Source organism: Solanum lycopersicum, chromosome 12, assembly GCF_036512215.1.
Source record: "Solanum lycopersicum chromosome 12, SLM_r2.1".
Lineage (NCBI taxonomy): Eukaryota > Viridiplantae > Streptophyta > Magnoliopsida > Solanales > Solanaceae > Solanum > Solanum lycopersicum.
The window spans coordinates 17835013-17853079 of record NC_090811.1 but is presented as its reverse complement, the minus strand read 5'-3'; the positions used below and the strand labels follow the sequence as shown (position 1 = coordinate 17853079).

Genomic DNA, 18067 nt, shown 5'->3' with positions numbered 1-18067 from the left:
GCGTAATGTCCTACAACCTTCTTTGCTGTCCAAGGGCAATGATGGCATGCCACGCCCAACATGGTCTGACCCTTGTATGTTGTCCAATTGCAACGATGTAATGCCATGTCCAACATACTTTGAGTGTGTATGTTGTCTAAGGGATATGATGGCATGCGATGCCCAACATCGTCTAACCATCTATCCTGTCCATGGGTGATGATGGCATTCGATGCCTGACATCGTCCGATCGTGTTTGCTGTCCATGGGCAATGATGGCATGTCACACTGACATTGTCTGAACGTGTGTACTGCACAAGGGAAATAATGACATGCCACGCCTGACATCATATGACCATGTGTGCTGCCCAAGTGTCATGTGGGCATGTCACGCTCTACATGGTCACATTGTGTGTGCTGCACAAGGGCGATGATAACATTCCATGCCCGACATCATTCGTTCGTGTGTGCAGTCCAAAGGTGATGATGGCATGCAACGTCAATGTCGTTCGAGCATGTGTGCTTTCCAAAGGACAATGATGGCATTTAACGCCCAACTTTGTTCGACCGTGTGATCTGCCCTAGGTCAATGATTGCATTGCCATGCCCAATGTCGTTCGACCGTTTGTGCATTCCGAGGGTGATGATAACATGTCATGCATGACGTCTTCCGATTGTATATGTTTTCCAAGAGCGATGATTGCGTACCCGGACTGACATTGTCTGACCCTATGTATGTTATTCGAGGGAGATGATCGCCTGCCATAATCGACTTCGTCTGACCGTGTGTGGTAGCCAAAGGAGATGATGGCATGCCACGCCCGACATAGTTCGATAGTGTATTCTGTGTAAGGGAGATGAAGGCATACCACGCCCGACGTCATTCAATTGTGTGTGCTGCCTAAAGGCGAAGATGGCATGTTACGCCCGACGTCGTCCGACCATATATGTTGCCCAATGGCAATGATGGCAGGCATGCCCGACATCATCCGAACGTATGTGCTACCCAAGGTCCATGCGAGCATGCAACACCAGACAACGTCCGATCGTGTATGCTTTCCAACGACGATGATAACATGCCACGCCCGCCGTCGTCCAATCGTGTATGCTTTCCAAGGGCACTAATGGCATTGCTACGACAAACGTCATCTTATTGTATATGCTCTACAAGGGTGATGATTGCATGTCATGCCCGACATCTTCAGTCTGTGTGTGTATTGCAAAGGTGATGATAGCATGCCACATTGACGTTGTCCAACCGTGTATGGTGTCCAAAGGGAAATTATGTCATTCATAGCCCAACGTCATTCGATTCTGTGTGGTGCCTATGGGAAATGATAACATTTCCATGCCAAACATCATCCGACCATTTGTGCAATCCAAGGTCGATGATAAAAGGGCACACCCGACGTAGTATGATCGTGTATGCTGACTAAGGATGATGATTGCATGCCATGTCCAGCGTAGTCCTAGCGTGTGTGCTCCCCAAGGGCAATGATGCCATGTCATGCCTGACGTAGTCCGAACATATATGCTTTTCAAGGATGATGATGGCAAGCTATGCCCGACGTCGTCTGACCGTGTAAGCTGTCAAAGGGTGATGATGACATTCCATGCCCGACATCGTCCGATCATCTTTTGCTGTCCATGGGCAATGATGGCATGTCACACCCGACGTTGTCCGAACGTGTGTACTGCACAAGGGCGATAACAACATGCCACGCCCGATGTCAGCCGACCATGTGTGCCGCCCAAGTGCCACGCAATCATGCCACGCCTTACGTGGTAAGATCATGTGTGCTGCATAAGGGCGATGATGACATGGCATTCCAGACTTCATTCGTCCGTGTGTGCAGTCCAAAGGCGATGATGACATGCCACCTCAACGTCGTTCAACCATGTGTGTTTTCCAAACGACAATAATGTCATTTAACGCCCGACTTTGTCCGACCATGTGTCCATCCCAATCGAGATGATAGCATTGCAACGCCAAATGTCGTTCGATCGTGTGTTCATTCCAAGGGAAATGATAACATGCCACCCGTCATGTCTTCCTGACCGTGTATATTGTCCAAGGCCGATGATTGTGTTCCACGCTCGATATCATCTTACCCCCTATAAGCTATCCAAGGCAGATGATGGCCTGCCATGCCCGATGTTGTACGACCTTGTGTGGTGTACAAGCGCCATGATGGCATGCCACACCCGACATAGTTCAACCGTGTGTTTTCTCCAAGGACGAATATGGCATGTTACGCCCAACGTCGCCAACAATATGTGCTGCCAAATGACGATGTGGTATGACATGCCCAACATCATCCTACATTGTGTGCTACCTTAGGTTCATGCGAGCATGCCACACCCGACATCATCCGATCATGTGTGGTGTCCAATGGCGATTATTATATGCAACGCCCGACGTGGTCCTATGGTGTATTCTTTCCAAGGGCGAGGATGGCATTTCCATGGATAACGTCCTCTGACCGTGTGTTCTGTACAAGGGCGATGATAACATGCCATTCCCGATACTGTTAGTCCGTGTGTGAAGTCCAAAGGTGATGATAGCATGCAACGTCAATGTTGTACGACCGTGTATACTATCAAAAGGGCAATGATGGCATTTAATGCTCGACGTCGTCCGATCGTAGGTGTTGCCCATGGGCAATTATAGTATTGCCACGTCCAACATTGTACGACAATTTGTGCATTCCAAAGGCGATGATAATATACCACGCCCCATAGTCCGATCGTGTATGCTGTCCAAGGGGGATGATTGCATGCCATCCCTGACGTAGTCCTACCTTGTGTGCTTCCCAAGGGCAATGATGGAATGCCACGACTAACCTTGATCGACCTTGTATGCTATCCAAGGGAGATGATAGCATGCCACGCTCAACATCGTCCCACCGTGTGTGCTGTGCAAGGGCGAATATGGCATTTCACGCATGACTTTGTCTGACCGGTGTACTTCCTAATAGTGATGATGGCATGCCACGCCGGACGTCATCCGACCATGTGTGCTTCCCAAGGTCCATGCAGGCATGCCATGCCCAATGTCGTTCGATCCTGTGTGCTGTTCAAGGGCAATGATAACATGCCACGCTCGACATCGTACAATCATGATGATTTCAAAGGGTGATGAGAACATGTTATGACTGACGTAGTATGACTGTGTGCTGTCCAAGGGTAATGATGGCATTTAACGCCCGACATCGTCTGACAAGGTTTGATGCCCAAGGGCGATTAAAGCATTGCCATGCCTAATGTAGTCCGATCGTGTGTGCTGTCCAAGGGCAATGATAGCATACGATGCCTGATATCATTCGACCGTGTAAGCTTTCCAAGGGCGATGATGGAACGACACGCCCTACATCATCCGACCGTGTGTATGCGTCCCAAGTGTGATGATGCCCTGCCACGCCTGACGTAGTTTGACTGTGTGTGCTGTCCAAGGGCCATGATGGCATGCTATGCTCGACGTCGTCCGATCGTGTATGCTGTCCAAAGGCGATAATGGCATCCCACGCCCTATGTCATCTTACTGTGTGTGGTGTTAAGTATTTGCTTAATATTTTATACTTCTTATTCTTTTATATTAATTCTATACTTGGTGTGAGGCGTAACATTCTTCTGATATGAGTTTGAGGTATCCGATTAATATCCGGAGCATGCGTTGGTCAGCTTGAACTTGGAACACTCGCTATAGCCAGGAGGGCGTCAAAGAGTTAGTACTATTGGTGGTCCCATAACTAAGATGACTCTATCAGAATGAACTTGATTGTCAGACCAAGAGCACCTATCATAGAATAATTTATAAAAGATTTTGAATTATATTTTATTAATATTACTTAAACCCCAACATATTTGACTTATGTTAACTTGATATCTTAAATTTTGTCTTGTAAGTCCTTTAGACAGTTCTTCTTCATTTATGGATAAAAATCAAAATATTTTGAATAAAATTAATATATCTTCGCAATCAACAAAGATTGCTAAAATTGAAAATGATTTACAAAACTGGAGTATTCCAGAAGAACCTTTCAAAAAGATTTATCAATTAGGTAACTTCAGTTTCCTCACTCGTTGCAATATTAAAACATGTGAATCTACTATTGCCATTAACAATTCTTCTGAAATTGTTCGTCTTCTCAAAGACAAAGATCTAGACAGGTACAAATCTAGCTTCAACTATTTGCATATTGGTTTAGTTCAAGTTGATGTAAAACCGCTGATCAGAAGAGGTCTTGATATTCCTGTCTGCGTTCTCCTTAGAGATGACAGATTTCTTAATTTTGATGATTCCTTTCTTGGATTACTTCAAAGTAATCTCACTGATAGACCAGTTTACTTCAACTGTTATCCTAATTTCTCGGTTGACATTAATGATCCTAATGTCACAGACACTCTGACTCTCAATGTCAAAACCAAAAATCTCAATAGCAAAACTGATTCTAGAGAAATTGCTGTAGTCTATAGGGTCTATTATAGACTTATGAAAACTCAACTTGCTCCAAAAGCGTGTCTTGAAAGCGTCAGAGGAGAAACCATGCTCATGGAAGCTAACCACTCACATAGTTTCATTTTTGTTCCTAGAACCTTACAATGGAAGGATATTCTCTCAAATAACGAATGGCATTTTGAGAACATTACGCAACCTTTTACTTCTCATCCCCTATGATCACAAATAGAAAGGGTTATTCAGTTTCCCGATGGATCTATTGATCTAAAATTTCTTGAGAATCCATCAATGAGATCTTCATCTGCCCGATGATCGTCTTGGTCACCCTCCTCTTCGTGCCCTTCTAAGACGACTCACCAACCATCTTCTTCCAAAACTTTCGAGGACGAGGAAGACAACATTACTATTGCAAACAGTGATATAGACAATAGTAAAGGTAAAGTAACAGGGGTTGATTTCAAAGGTAATGTACCTAAAGTTTATTACCAAGACATTTCAGGGAGTCCTACAGCAAGCGAGATAAAACCGCCTACTGATAAGCCTTCTTGGTTGGGAATGTTAAAGGTAAACAAACCCTTTGAACCTAATCCAACAATTCTACAAGAACAATGGTTTCACCCTGACAATAAAGTCAGAAGAAAATGGTATGTTTCCTCTTATACTCTTAAGCAAAGAGAAAATTTTAGGTAAATTTTGATGAAAGATATGAGAAGAATAGGTTGTGAAATCGAATTCTTCAAGTGGTTTGAAATGACTGGTAGAATTGAAAATTGTACTGAGTCTTTACAAGTTATCATTAATAAATGGTATACATCTTCTAACAAAGTAGTAGAATCTACCACTCCTCCTCTTGAAGGAATCAATATTCCTATTGCAGGTACAGTGATAAAAGCCTCTCCCTTCAAAGAGAAGAGTGATAAGACAAGCGAATTACTCGTTGCTGCAGATATTGATAGAGTTATTGAACAAAACAACTATACAAACCAACTCCTCCATGTGGTCTCTAGACAAATAGAAGACACAAGACCATATCTTAGTGGAAGACCAACACCGGCTTCTACTTCATCCAATCATGAAATTGAAACCTACCCAGGATTTAAAATACCTGAATTTTCCAAAGAAAAATTCCCAAAACTTTCTGATACATTTGAAGTTACGGGAAGTATCATCGAAAAAATCAACACTCAACTCAATAACTTTAACATCTCCAAAAAGAAAGATAAAGAAAGTGTTTCCACAATCCAAACCAACGCAAACCCATCTTCAGAAAAAACCAATCTTCTCCAAAAACTTGGAAATAGTCGTTTTCATAACATGAAAAACTACCACAGCAAACCACCTTTTCAAAATTTGCAGTATGAAGAAAATGCTTTCTTATCAACTTCGTCTCATGAAGGAAGGAGCATCACTGAATGGAATATTGATGGCCTTGTAGAACATCAAGTTTACAATAAACTCCATGAAATGGGAGTAGCCATCACCGCATACAAAATGCGAGGGTCCTCAGACACAGATGCTGCAAATATGATTATTGCAGGTTTCACTGGAATGTTAAAACATTGGTGGGACAATTACTGCACTGACGAAGTCAAGCATCTCATTATCACCGCAATAGCAAATGAAACTGTTGTAAAGATGGAAGGTAACACACAAACAACTTCTACTCAAACAAGGGAAGACGCTTGTGCCACTTTGCTTTACCATATTGCTAAACATTTTATTGGAGAACCTAAGTTATTTCAGGACAGGAGTCTCCAAATTCTGAGTAATCTAAGTTGCCAAAACTTAGACAAGTTCATCCTCTACAGACATGCTTTTTTGAGCAAAGTCATGATCCGTCCAGATTGCAATCTGGATTACTGGAAGGAACGTTTCATCAGTGGCTTACCTCCTCTTTTTGCAGATAAGGTAAGAACCAAAATACAAGACAGGAATAATGGTAGTATTCCTTATAATAATCTTACCTATGGTGACCTAGTAAGCACCATTAACATCATAGCCCTAGATCTATGCACAGACATCAAGCAAAGACACCAGCTTAAGAAGGAACAATCTTCTTCAAGGAAAGAACTTAGAAGCTTTTGTAGAGATTTTGGATTTATTACTCCACCGGATACTAAGAAGAAGGAAGAAAGAGAAAAATCCTACAGAAGAAAATCAACAAGGAAAGATGATTCCTCTAAATCTTCAAAATCCGAAAGAAAGAAAACTAGATCCAAGAGATCAACCCAAAAGAAACAAGACGTCTATTGGAACTGTGGAAAAAGAGGCCATAGAGCAAACGAATGCCGTTCAAAAACAAAGAAAAAGAAAATCAATCTTCTTGACATGGATAAGGAGACGAAAGGTAAACTTCTCGATATCCTTGATGAAGCATTTTCTGACATTTCTGATGAATCTGAAGAAAACAGCTCAGATGAGGACATCAACCTGGACTATGACTCAGATTCTAGTCAATCAGAAAAAGGTTGCACTTGCACGGAAACATTCTGCACCTGCGGAAAAGAACCACAGATTAGGGTTCTTTCTGATAATTCAAAAGAAGCCTTTTTTGATGTCATACAACATATCAATGATGATGAGGCTAGGAATCGTTTCCTCCTAGAACTCAAAAATTTGATCCTCAATACAGACAAACCAAAGTCTCGTCCTATTGTTGAACCTTTCAGCATGAAACAAATCATGAATCGTTCAGAAAATCATTATGAACCAACCATTGCGGATCTTAGTCATGAAGTTTTTCTTCTCAAAAATGAAATTCGAGAAATCAAATCCCGTCTTTCCATGATAGAAACTGACACTCCTATCCGTCAGATTTCTAAAAAACCAGCTTACTTAGATTATGAATCTAGGCACAGCTCCTCGAAAAACAATTCTGATAATGAGGATGATATCAATCAACCTGACAACAACAATAACCATCTGGTTGAACCAGAAGTTTTTACACAAACCAATAACAATGCTTCCACTTCTGCAACACCAGGTTTAACAGTTATTTCCTCTATCAGACCTCAAAGCCATCATATCCCTATCAAAATAGTGATTAACAAACATTTTGTTATTAACAAAGTTGCTTTTCTTGATAGCGGTGCTGATAGAAACTGCATCATGAAAGGTATTGTTCCTCTTCAGTATTTACAAAAAAGTTCATCAAAATTATACTCCGCTATAGGAGAACTTTTGAAAATAAACTATAAGCTTTCTAAAGCCCATATTTGCAATAATGGCATTTGTTTAACAAATGATTTTGTTATTACATAAGATATTAATCAAGATATCATCCTAGGAATACCATTCATCACTCAAATAAAACCTTATTTTACTTCACTGGATGGCATCTCCACTAATATATTAGGAAAAGATCTTCTTTTCCCTTTTGTAAAAACTCTTTCTCAAGAAGAAAGTGATTTTGTCAGACAAAAGACTGTTTTCAAAATAAACAAACTTACTCAACATCTCACCTTTTTAAAGGATGAAATCCGTATTAAGAAAATTGAGCAAATTGTAAAAACCCCGGAGATTGTTAACAAAATAGCAAATCTTTGAGAGAAATTTGAAAAAGAAATTTGTTCCGATTTTCCTAATGCTTTTTGGAATAGAAAAAAGCATATTGTTTCCTTACCATACATTGAAGGATTCAATGAAAGGGCTATTACCACTAAATCAAGACCCATTCAGATGAATCATGAAATGATGGAATATTGCAAAGAAGAGATTAATACTCTTTTAAAAAATGGCATCATCAGAGTTTCAAAATCCCCTTGGAGTTGCTCTGCCTTCTACGTTAATAAAAACTCTGAGAAAGAAAGAGGTGCTCCTAGACTTGTAATTAATTACAAGCCTCTCAACTCCGTTTTAAAATGTATTAGGTATCCTATACCTAACAAAAGAGACCTTTTGAAAAGGATTTTTAATGCAAAATTTTTTAGCAAATTTGATATGAAATCGGGATTTTGGCAAATAAAGATTTCAGAAAAAGATAAGTACAAAACTGCTTTTAATGTTCCATTTGGCCAATTTGAATGGAATGTAATGCCTTTTGGGATCAAAAATGCCCCTTCTGAATTTCAAAACATCATGAATTCCATTTTCAATGATTATTCTTACATGTCAATTGTTTATATTGATGATGTGTTAATATTTTCTGAAAACATTGATTCTCATTTTAAACACCTTAACACATTCTTCAATATAGTTAAAAACAATGGCTTAGTAGTTAGTGCTAAGAAAATGATTTTGTTTCAAACAAAGATTAGGTTCTTGGGCCATGATCTTTTTCAAGGAACTTTTAAACCCATCTGCAGAGCCCTAGAGTTCTCTTCTAAATTTCCCAATAAAATTATTGAAAAAAACTAGCTCCAGAGATTTCTAGGGAGTTTGAATTATGTTTCCGATTTTATTCCAAAAATCAAACACATCTGCGAACCTCTATACAAGAGACTTAAGAAAGTCCCTGTTCCATGGAGTTCTGAACAAACCCAAGCGGTTATTCGAGTTAAAGAGTTAGTTCAAACAATTCCTTGTTTAGGGATCCCCAATCCTCATGCTTCCATGATTGTTGAAACTGATGCCTCTGACCTTGGTTATGGAGGTATTCTAAAACAAATGGTAGATCCTGAATCTACAGAACAGTTGGTCCGATTTACTTCAGGAATCTGGAATTCTTCTCAAAAGAATTATTCTACTGTTAAAAAAGAAGTCTTGTCTATTGTTCTTTGTATAACAAAATTTCAAGATGATCTTATCAACAAAAAGTTTTTGCTAAGAGTAGATTGCAAGTCTGCTAAAGAAATTCTTCAAAAAGATGTTAAAAACATTGTTTCAAAACAAATCTTTGCTAGGTGGCAAGCTCTACTATCTAGCTTTGATTTTGATATTGATTTCATCAAAGGAGAAAACAACTCCTTGCCAGATTTTTTAACCCGTGAATTTTTGCAGGGAAAACATGAGGCCATTTAAGCCAGCAGCTAAGGGAGACAAGGATCTTCCAAAACAAAAAATTGCTAGACCATTCCAGCTCCCTCCACTTACACCATCCAAAGCAGAATCTTCATCAACAAGACCTACTTTAAATTCCAAAAACTTTTTCACAGTCCTAGCAGATTATCCAAATTTACCAAACTCTTCTCAACAAAAGCCCCAGAGGCCAAACTACCCCCCTCTACCTCAAAGTCTAAATTAAAGACCAACTGTTGCTCTTGAAGCTTCATCCTCCCGCCATAAAAAAGCTGCTTACACGATGAAATCCCCTGAGACTTTTGCCCAAGCAGTCAATCCAGAATTCACTAAAACAATTTCCTCAAAACCAAATCAAAAAGAAGAATTTTTTGACTTACAGGTGTCACAAATACTACCTTTGATGGCACTCAGTAAAGAAGTATCTAACATGGATGTTGATTTATTAATAAAACCTTGTTACACTGATTTTAATTATGTGGATACAGATAATCCACTAAAAACTAGGAGATACTTTGAAGCCATACTAGGGGATACAGAATCCATCGACATCGAGCATTGCAAAGATGCAGATAATCAAATCATGTATTCCAGGATTACAATCAAGAGAATACTAGAACCAACAGAATGGTTTGCAGATCATCTTCACACTCCAATTGCTTTGACAATGACACACCGCCCACAAACTTATAATTGGTATGATTATAAGGCCGCATGGATGAACTTCCTCTATGTCAGACCAAGGCACACTTGGTTTATTAAATACAGCACACCACAAACAAAGGCCATCATCCCACGATGGTTTTATGAATGGTGGAATTTATTTGGAGGCACCAAGGAAATTCTACCACAAAGATTCTCCGCTAGGTATGCAGAATTTCAAACCCAGGAGGAGATAACAACATTACCAGAGCATATAAAAATATGCAAATATTACATTAAGAAAAGAATCTCTTATATCATCACCTGGAACTTTGTCAAAAGCGAAATAGATCGCATCAACTATTTGTGCAAACAAATACAGGTAAAAGGTTGGGTTCCTAAACAGCAAGGAAATTCAGCAGTACAGAACACTGAGAAGGTCCAGACTTCTCAAAAGAAATTATCCAAAGCAGCCCTCAAACAAAAATTGAAGGAAGCTGTGGACAACATCGAAGATCATTCTGAGGAACATATCTTCAAACTACTCAAGGATGCTGCTTCTTCTGAAGGAGAAGATGAAGATAATGGTGACATGTGCAATCCCAAAGGTTTAGCCTTGGCCTACATGGACCCGGATTTTGAATAGGAAGTGACCTTTCGCAAAAGATAGAGGCAAAGCCGGAATTATCTTTTGTGTTAGTAACTTTCATTATTCTCTAAACTGGCATCCACTGAGAGGCTAAAGGACAAATCTCTTTTGGAAAGCACTATTACCTTTATCAAAAGAAGATGCATTATCAAAAGAGAAGATTCCCATTATCTTTTGATAGCCCCCCTAGTGTCGACAATATCTCAGCCATCCACTTGTAAGCCTTCAGATAAAAGGCATTTATTTTCCCTCTATAAAAGAGGATGAAATTCCCATTAGAGAGGATGAGAAAATTCATACTGTATTCTGAATATCTCTCTCTCTCTCTTTTATTGTACAATGAAGTTTGAAGTTTGCTTGAAGTTTGAATAAAAGTCGTTTTCTCTGTAAGCTTTCTTCTCCTTTAATTCCGCGTTACTTATGATCCTTTAATCTCTCTCTCTCTCTTTTATTGTACAATGAAGTTTGAAGTTTGCTTGAAGTTTGAATAAAAGTCGTTTTCTCTGTAAGCTTTCTTCTCCTTTAATTCCGCATTACTTATGATCCTTTATGGTATCAGAGCCATGTTGGCAGTATTCATATTTAGTATGAGCAGCTAAATATAAATACTGTCTAAGGCATTACAAAATTAATTTATGAAGTAATCTATAATTCTATATGTTATGTTTTAAGTATTTGCTTAATATTTTATACTTCTTATTCTTTTATATTAATTCTATACTTGGTGTGAGGCGTATCGTTCTTCTGATATGAGTTTGAGGTATCCGATTAATATCCGGAGCATGCGTTGGTCAGCCTGAACTTGGAACACTCGCTATAGCCAGGAGGGCGTCAAAGAGTTAGTACTATTGGTGGTCCCGTAACTAAGATGACTCTATCAGAATGAACTTGATTATCAGACCAAGAGCACCTATCATAGAATAATTTATAAAAGATTTTGAATTATATTTTATTAATATTACTTAAACCCCAACATATTTGACTTATGTTTACTTGATATCTTAAATTTTGTCTTGTATGTCCTTTAGACAGTTCTTCTTCATTTATGGATAAAAATCAAAATCCCCTTGGAGTTGCTCTGCCTTCTACGTTAATAAAAACTCTAGAGAAATTGCTGTAGTCTATACGGTCTATTATAGACTTATGAAAACTCAACTTGCTCCAAAAGCGTGTCTTAAAAGCGTCAGAGGAGAAACCATGCTCATGGAAGCTAACCACTCACATAGTTCCATTTTTGTTCCTAGAACCTTACAATGGAAGGATATTCTCTCAAATAACGAATGGCATTTTGAGAACATTACGCAACCTTTTACTTCTCATCCCCCACGATCACAAATAGAAAGGGTTATTGAGTTTCCCGATGGATCTAATTATCTAAAATTTCTTGAGAATCCATCAATGAGATCTTCATCTGCCCGACGATCGTCTTGGTCACCCTCCTCTTCGTGCCCTTCTAAGACGACTCACCAACCATCTTCTTCCAAAACTTTTGAGGACGAGGAAGACAACATTACTATTGCAAACAGTGATATAGACAATAGTAAAGGTAAAGTAACAGGGGTTGATTTCAGAGGTAATGTACCTAAAGTTTATTACCAAGACATTTCAGGGAGTCCTACAGCAAGCGAGATGGAACCGCCTACTGATAAGCCTGCTTGGTTGGGAATGTTAAAGGTAAACAAACCCTTTGAACCTAATCCAACTATTCTACAAGAACAATGGATTCACCCTGACAATCAAGTCAGAAGAAAATGGTATGTTTCCTCTTATACTCTTAAGCAAAGAGAAAATTTTAGGGAAATTTTGATGAAAGATATGAGAAGAATAGGTTGTGAAATCGAATTCTTCAAGTGGTTTGAAATGACTGGTAGAATTGAAAATTGTACTGAGTCTTTACAAGTTATCATTAATAAATGGTATACATCTTCTAACAAAGTAGTAGAATCTACCACTCCTCCTCTTGAAGGAATCAATATTCCTATTGCAGGTACAGTGATAAAAGCCTCTCCCTTCAAAGAGAAGAGTGATAAGACAAGCGAATTACTCGTTGCTGCATATATTGATAGAGTTATTGAACAAAACAACTATACAAACCAACTCCTCCATGTGGTCTCTAGACAAATAGAAGACACAAGACCATATCTTAGTGGAAGACCAACACCGGCTTCTACTTCATCCAATCATGAAATTGAAACCTACCCAGGATTTAAAATACCTGAATTTTCCAAAGAAAAATTCCCAAAATTTTCTGATACATTTGAAGTTACGGGAAGTATCATCGAAAAAATCAACACTCAACTCAATAACTTTAACATCTCCAAAAATAAAGATAAAGAAAGTGTTTCCACAATCCAAACCAACCCAAACCACACCCGACGTTGTTCGACCGTGTGTGCTTCCCAAGGGTAGTGATGGCATCTAATGCCCACGTCATCTGACAGTGTGTGCTACCCAAGGGCGAAGATTTCATGCCATGTCTTATTTTGTATGACTGTCTATGTTGTCCAAGGTCAATGATTGCATGCCACACCTCACGTCGTTCGACCGTGTATGTTTTCCAAGGGCGATGATGACAAGCCATGCCCAACATTATCCGATTGTGTGTGCTTCTGAAGGGCTATAATTGCATGTTACGCCCGACGTCGTCCGAACGTGTGTGATACACAAGAACGATAATGGACATGCCACACCTTACGTGGTCTAATTGTGTGTTCAGTCCAAGGGCGATGATAACATGTTATGCCGACATCGTCTGATCGTGCATAATTTCCAAAATGATGATAGAATGCCATGCCCTACATTTTCTGACCGTGTGTGCTGCACAAGAGAGATGATGGCATACCATGCCTGACGTAGTTTGATCGCATCTGTTGCCCAATGGCGATGATGGCATGCCACGCCTGATGTCATCCGTCCATGTGTGTTACCCATGGTCTACACGTCGTCTTAAAATTTTTGTAGTCCAAAGGGGATGATGGCATTCCACCCCGATGTCGTCTGACCGTGTGCTTTCCAATAAAGATGATGGCATGTCAAGACCGATGTCGTCCTACCGAGTGTAGTGCCTAAGGTCGATGATAGAATTGTCATGCCCAACTTCATCCAATTGTGTGTGTAGTCCAAGGGCAATGATAATATACCACGCCAGACGTTGTCTGACCGTGTCTTCTGTCTAAGGGCGATGATGGCATGCCACGCTTGACGTTGTTCAAAATATTGTATGATGTCCGTGGAAGATGATGGGCTTCCATGCCCGACCTAGTCCAACCATATGTGTTGGACAATGTCCATGACGGAATGCAACACCTTACATAGTCTGACCGTGTATAATGTAAAAGGGCGAAGATGACATGCCATGCCCGACGTTTTCCCACATTTTGTGCGTCTCAGGGGTGAAGATGGCATGTCACGCCCGATGTCATCCGACCACGTGTGCTTTCCAATGGAGATGATGACATTCCACGCCCGACGTTGTCCCATCGTGTTTGCTATCCAATGGCAAAGATGGCATGTAACACCTGATGTTATCTGAGTGCGTGTACTGCCCAATGCCAATGATGGTATGCCATGCTCGACATCGTCCGACTATATGTGCACAATTAAGGGAAATGTTAAATTGAACGGGATAAAAGATTTTAATCATAAAATATATTATCTAAAATTAAATTTTGCATTCTCAGATGTGTTACCAAGGTATTTAAATCTTAAAAAATATATTTTCTTATATCAGATTCATAGAAATAAAGAACAACAATTTTCTTCAAAAATTGGGGAAATTCAAAATTTAATGAGTAAAAAGATGTTTTTTGGAAAACTGACTCGTCCTAACCGCCTATGGCGATATGTTCCATAGATCTCAAAAAAAGAACCATATTGAGATAAAAATTATCCTCAATCTGACATCCGAGTAAAAAGTTATGACCGCTTGAAATTTCACAAATATACAACTTCTTTTGTTGACCTTCATTCTTTGATTTAGTGAAACTTCAAATGGTTGAAACTTTCGGCTCGAATATCCATTTGATGCAATTTTGTTTTTATTCTGCATATTTTTGAGATCTACTTTGTCATATCAATAATTTGGTTTAGTTTTTATTTTTAAAAAAATATTAATATATCTTTATTTATATAGAATAATATAAATGTAAAACTAGAAAAGTAATATGCTTCATGCCATATTAGGTTAAAAATGAAAGACTAGTACAACACGATGGGAAAATCTAGAAGATATATTAGATTAGATTGAATGCGATAATCAAGATCGATAATGGCATGCCACGCGTGGCACATTCCAATCGTTTGCGCTACCCTAGGGAAATGGGCATCTAACGCTCGACGTTGTCCAATCGAGTGTGCTTACCAAGTGTGATTATAGCATTCCACGCCCGTTGTCGTCTGACCGTGTGTGCTGACCTAGGACCATGATCTAATACAACAACTGACGTAGTCAAATATTGTGTGTTGTCCAAGGGCGTGATGGCATTGCTATGGTAGACTTCATATGACCGTGTGTGCTTTTCATAGGCGATGATGGCATGGCATGCCCAACGTCGTCTCACCGTGTATGCTATCCAAGGGCGATGATTTATGCCACGCTCAACGTCGTTCGACCTTGTGTATGTTGTCCAATTGTGATAATAGCATACCATGGTTGAGATCATCCGACGGTTTGTTCATTCCAAGGCTGATGATGGCATGCCATTCCCTATGTAGTTCTACCGTATATGCTATCCAAGGGCGATGATGGCATGCCACGCCCAACGTACTAAAACTTTTTGTTTTGATGAAGCGCCATGATGGTATGCTATGCTAGAGTTCATCCGACTGTGTATGATGCAGAAGGGCGATGATTTCATGCCAAGCCCGACGTCGTCCATCTGTGCGTGCAATCCAAAGGCAATGATAGCATGCCATGTCGACGTCGTCCGACCGTTTATGCTGTCTCAAGTGCAATGATGGAATTTAATGCCTGACGACGTTCGACTTTGTGTGGTGCCCAAGGGCGATGATAGTATTACCATGCCCAACGTCGTTCGACCGTGTGTGTAGTCCAAGGGCGATGATAACATGCAAAGCCCATCATCGTCCGACAGGGTATGTTGTCCAAGGGCGATGATCGTATGCCAAGCGTGACGTTATTGGACCCTGTCAATGTTGTTCTAAGGCAATGATGGCCTGCCACGACCAACGTTGTTCGAGCGTGTGTTCTAGCCAAGGGCCATGATGGCATACCTCACCTGAGGTTTTCTAACCGTATATGCTGTCCAAGTGCGATGATGCAAAACCATGCCAAAGTTTACCCACCTTGTGTGTTTTCAAAGGGCAAAGATGGCATGTCACGCCCGACGTCATTCGACCGCTTGTTCTTCCCAATGGTGATGATCGCATAGCACGCACGATCTTGTCCCACTATGTAAGTTGTCCAAAGGCGATGATGGCATCCCACGGCTGATATCATCCAACCATGTGTGCCGCCCAAGGGCCATACGGGCATGCCACAATGGACATCGTACGAATTGTGATTTCCAATGGCGACGATAACTTGTAACGCGCGACATCGTCGGATCGTGTATACTTTCCAAGGTTGATGATAACATGTCACACCCGATGTACTTCGACCATGTATATTTTTAAAGTGCAATGATCACATTTAACACCTGTCGTCGTTAGATTGTATGTACTGCCGAAGGGCGTTATAGAACTACCAAGGCTTACATAGTCCGATCGTGTGTGCTGTCAAAGGAAGATGATAACATGTCATTCCTGACGTCATCCAACTGTGTATTCTATCCAAGGGTGATAATTACATTATATGCCCAACATCGTGCGACCCTCTGTATGCTTATTAAGGGGATGAATGCCTTCAACGCCTGACGTAGTTCTAGCGTGTGTATGTTGTCCAATTGTGATGATGGCATGACATGCCTGACATCATCCGACCGTGTGTTCATTCCAAGGGCGATGATGGCATGCCACGGATGATGTAGTTCTATCGTATATTCTATCCAAGGGCGATGATAGCATGCCACGCCCGATGTAGTACGACCGTGTGTGCTCTTCAAGCTACATGATGGCATGCCACGCTAAACTTTATCCGACCGTGTATGCAACACAAGGGCGATGATCGCATGCCACGCAATACGTCGTCCGTCGGTGTGTGCAATACAAAGGCAATGATGGCATTTCATGTCGACGTCATCCGACCATGTGTATTGTCCAAAAGTAAATGATGGCATTTAATACCCGACGACGTCCGACTGTGTGTTGTGGCCAAGGGAGATAATAGCATTGCCATTCCCAACTTCGTCCGATGGTGTGTGCAGTCCATGGTCTATGATAACATGCCACGCCCAACATCGTCAGACTGTGTATGTTGTCCAAGGGCATTGATGGTATTCCACGCCCGACATTATTCAACCCTGTCTATGTTGTTCAAGGGCGATCATGGCCTTCGACGCCCAACATCCTTCGACCGTGTGTTCTGGAAATTGGACATGATGGCATGCCTCGCCTTTCGTTCTCCAACTGTATATGTTATCCCAAGTATGATGATGGCATACCATGCGACATCGTGCCCCCGTGTGTGCTACCCAAGGGCAAAGATGGAATGTCACGCCAGACGTCATCAGACCGCGTGTGCTTCCCAATAGCAATGATGGAATAGCACGCACGATCTCGTACCACCATGTATGTTTTCAAAAGGCGATAATGGCATCCCACACCTGACGTCATCCAACCATGTGTGCCGCCCAAGGGACATGCGGGCATGCCACGCCCGACATCCTCTAATCGTGTGTGATGTCCAAGGGCGATGATAACATGTAATGCCCGACATCGTCCAATCGTGTTTTCTTTCCATGGGAGATGATAACATCTCACACCCGATATAGTCTGACCCTGTATATTGTCAAAGGGTGATGATAACATTCCATTATGGCATAGCACGCTCAACGTTGTCCGACCGTGTAAGATGTCTAAGGGCGATGATTTCATGCCACGCCTGATGTCGTCCCACCGAGTATGTTGTCAAAGGATGAAGATGGCATGTAAGGCCTAAAATCGTCCAACAGCTTGTGCTGTACAATGGAGATGATGGCATACAACGCTCGACATTGTCCGATAGTGTGGGCAAAATTAGGGGAAATGTATTAAACGGGATAAAATATTTGTCTCATAAAATTGATTATCTGAAATTAAACTATACATTCTGATATGTGTTACAGAGGTATTTCGAACACAAAAATCTATTTTCTTTCTAAAGATTCATAGCAATAAAGAATTACAATTTTATTTAAAATTGGGGGAAATTCAAACTTGAATGGGTTAAAACACATTTCGAAAAATTGACTTGTCCAAACCGCCTTTGGGGGTTTGCTTTCGTA

The 18067-nt window shown here is 40.6% G+C and overlaps 1 protein-coding gene across 1 annotated transcript; it reads left to right on the top strand.

Moving 5' to 3' along the window:
- The first annotated feature begins 3910 nt into the window (after window positions 1-3910).
- On the top strand, window positions 3911-4657 carry LOC138340240 (uncharacterized). Its single transcript, XM_069291951.1, has one exon. It carries the CDS (start codon window positions 3911-3913, stop codon window positions 4655-4657), a length of 747 nt encoding a protein of 248 aa, XP_069148052.1.
- Window positions 4658-18067: the final 13410 nt, after the last annotated feature.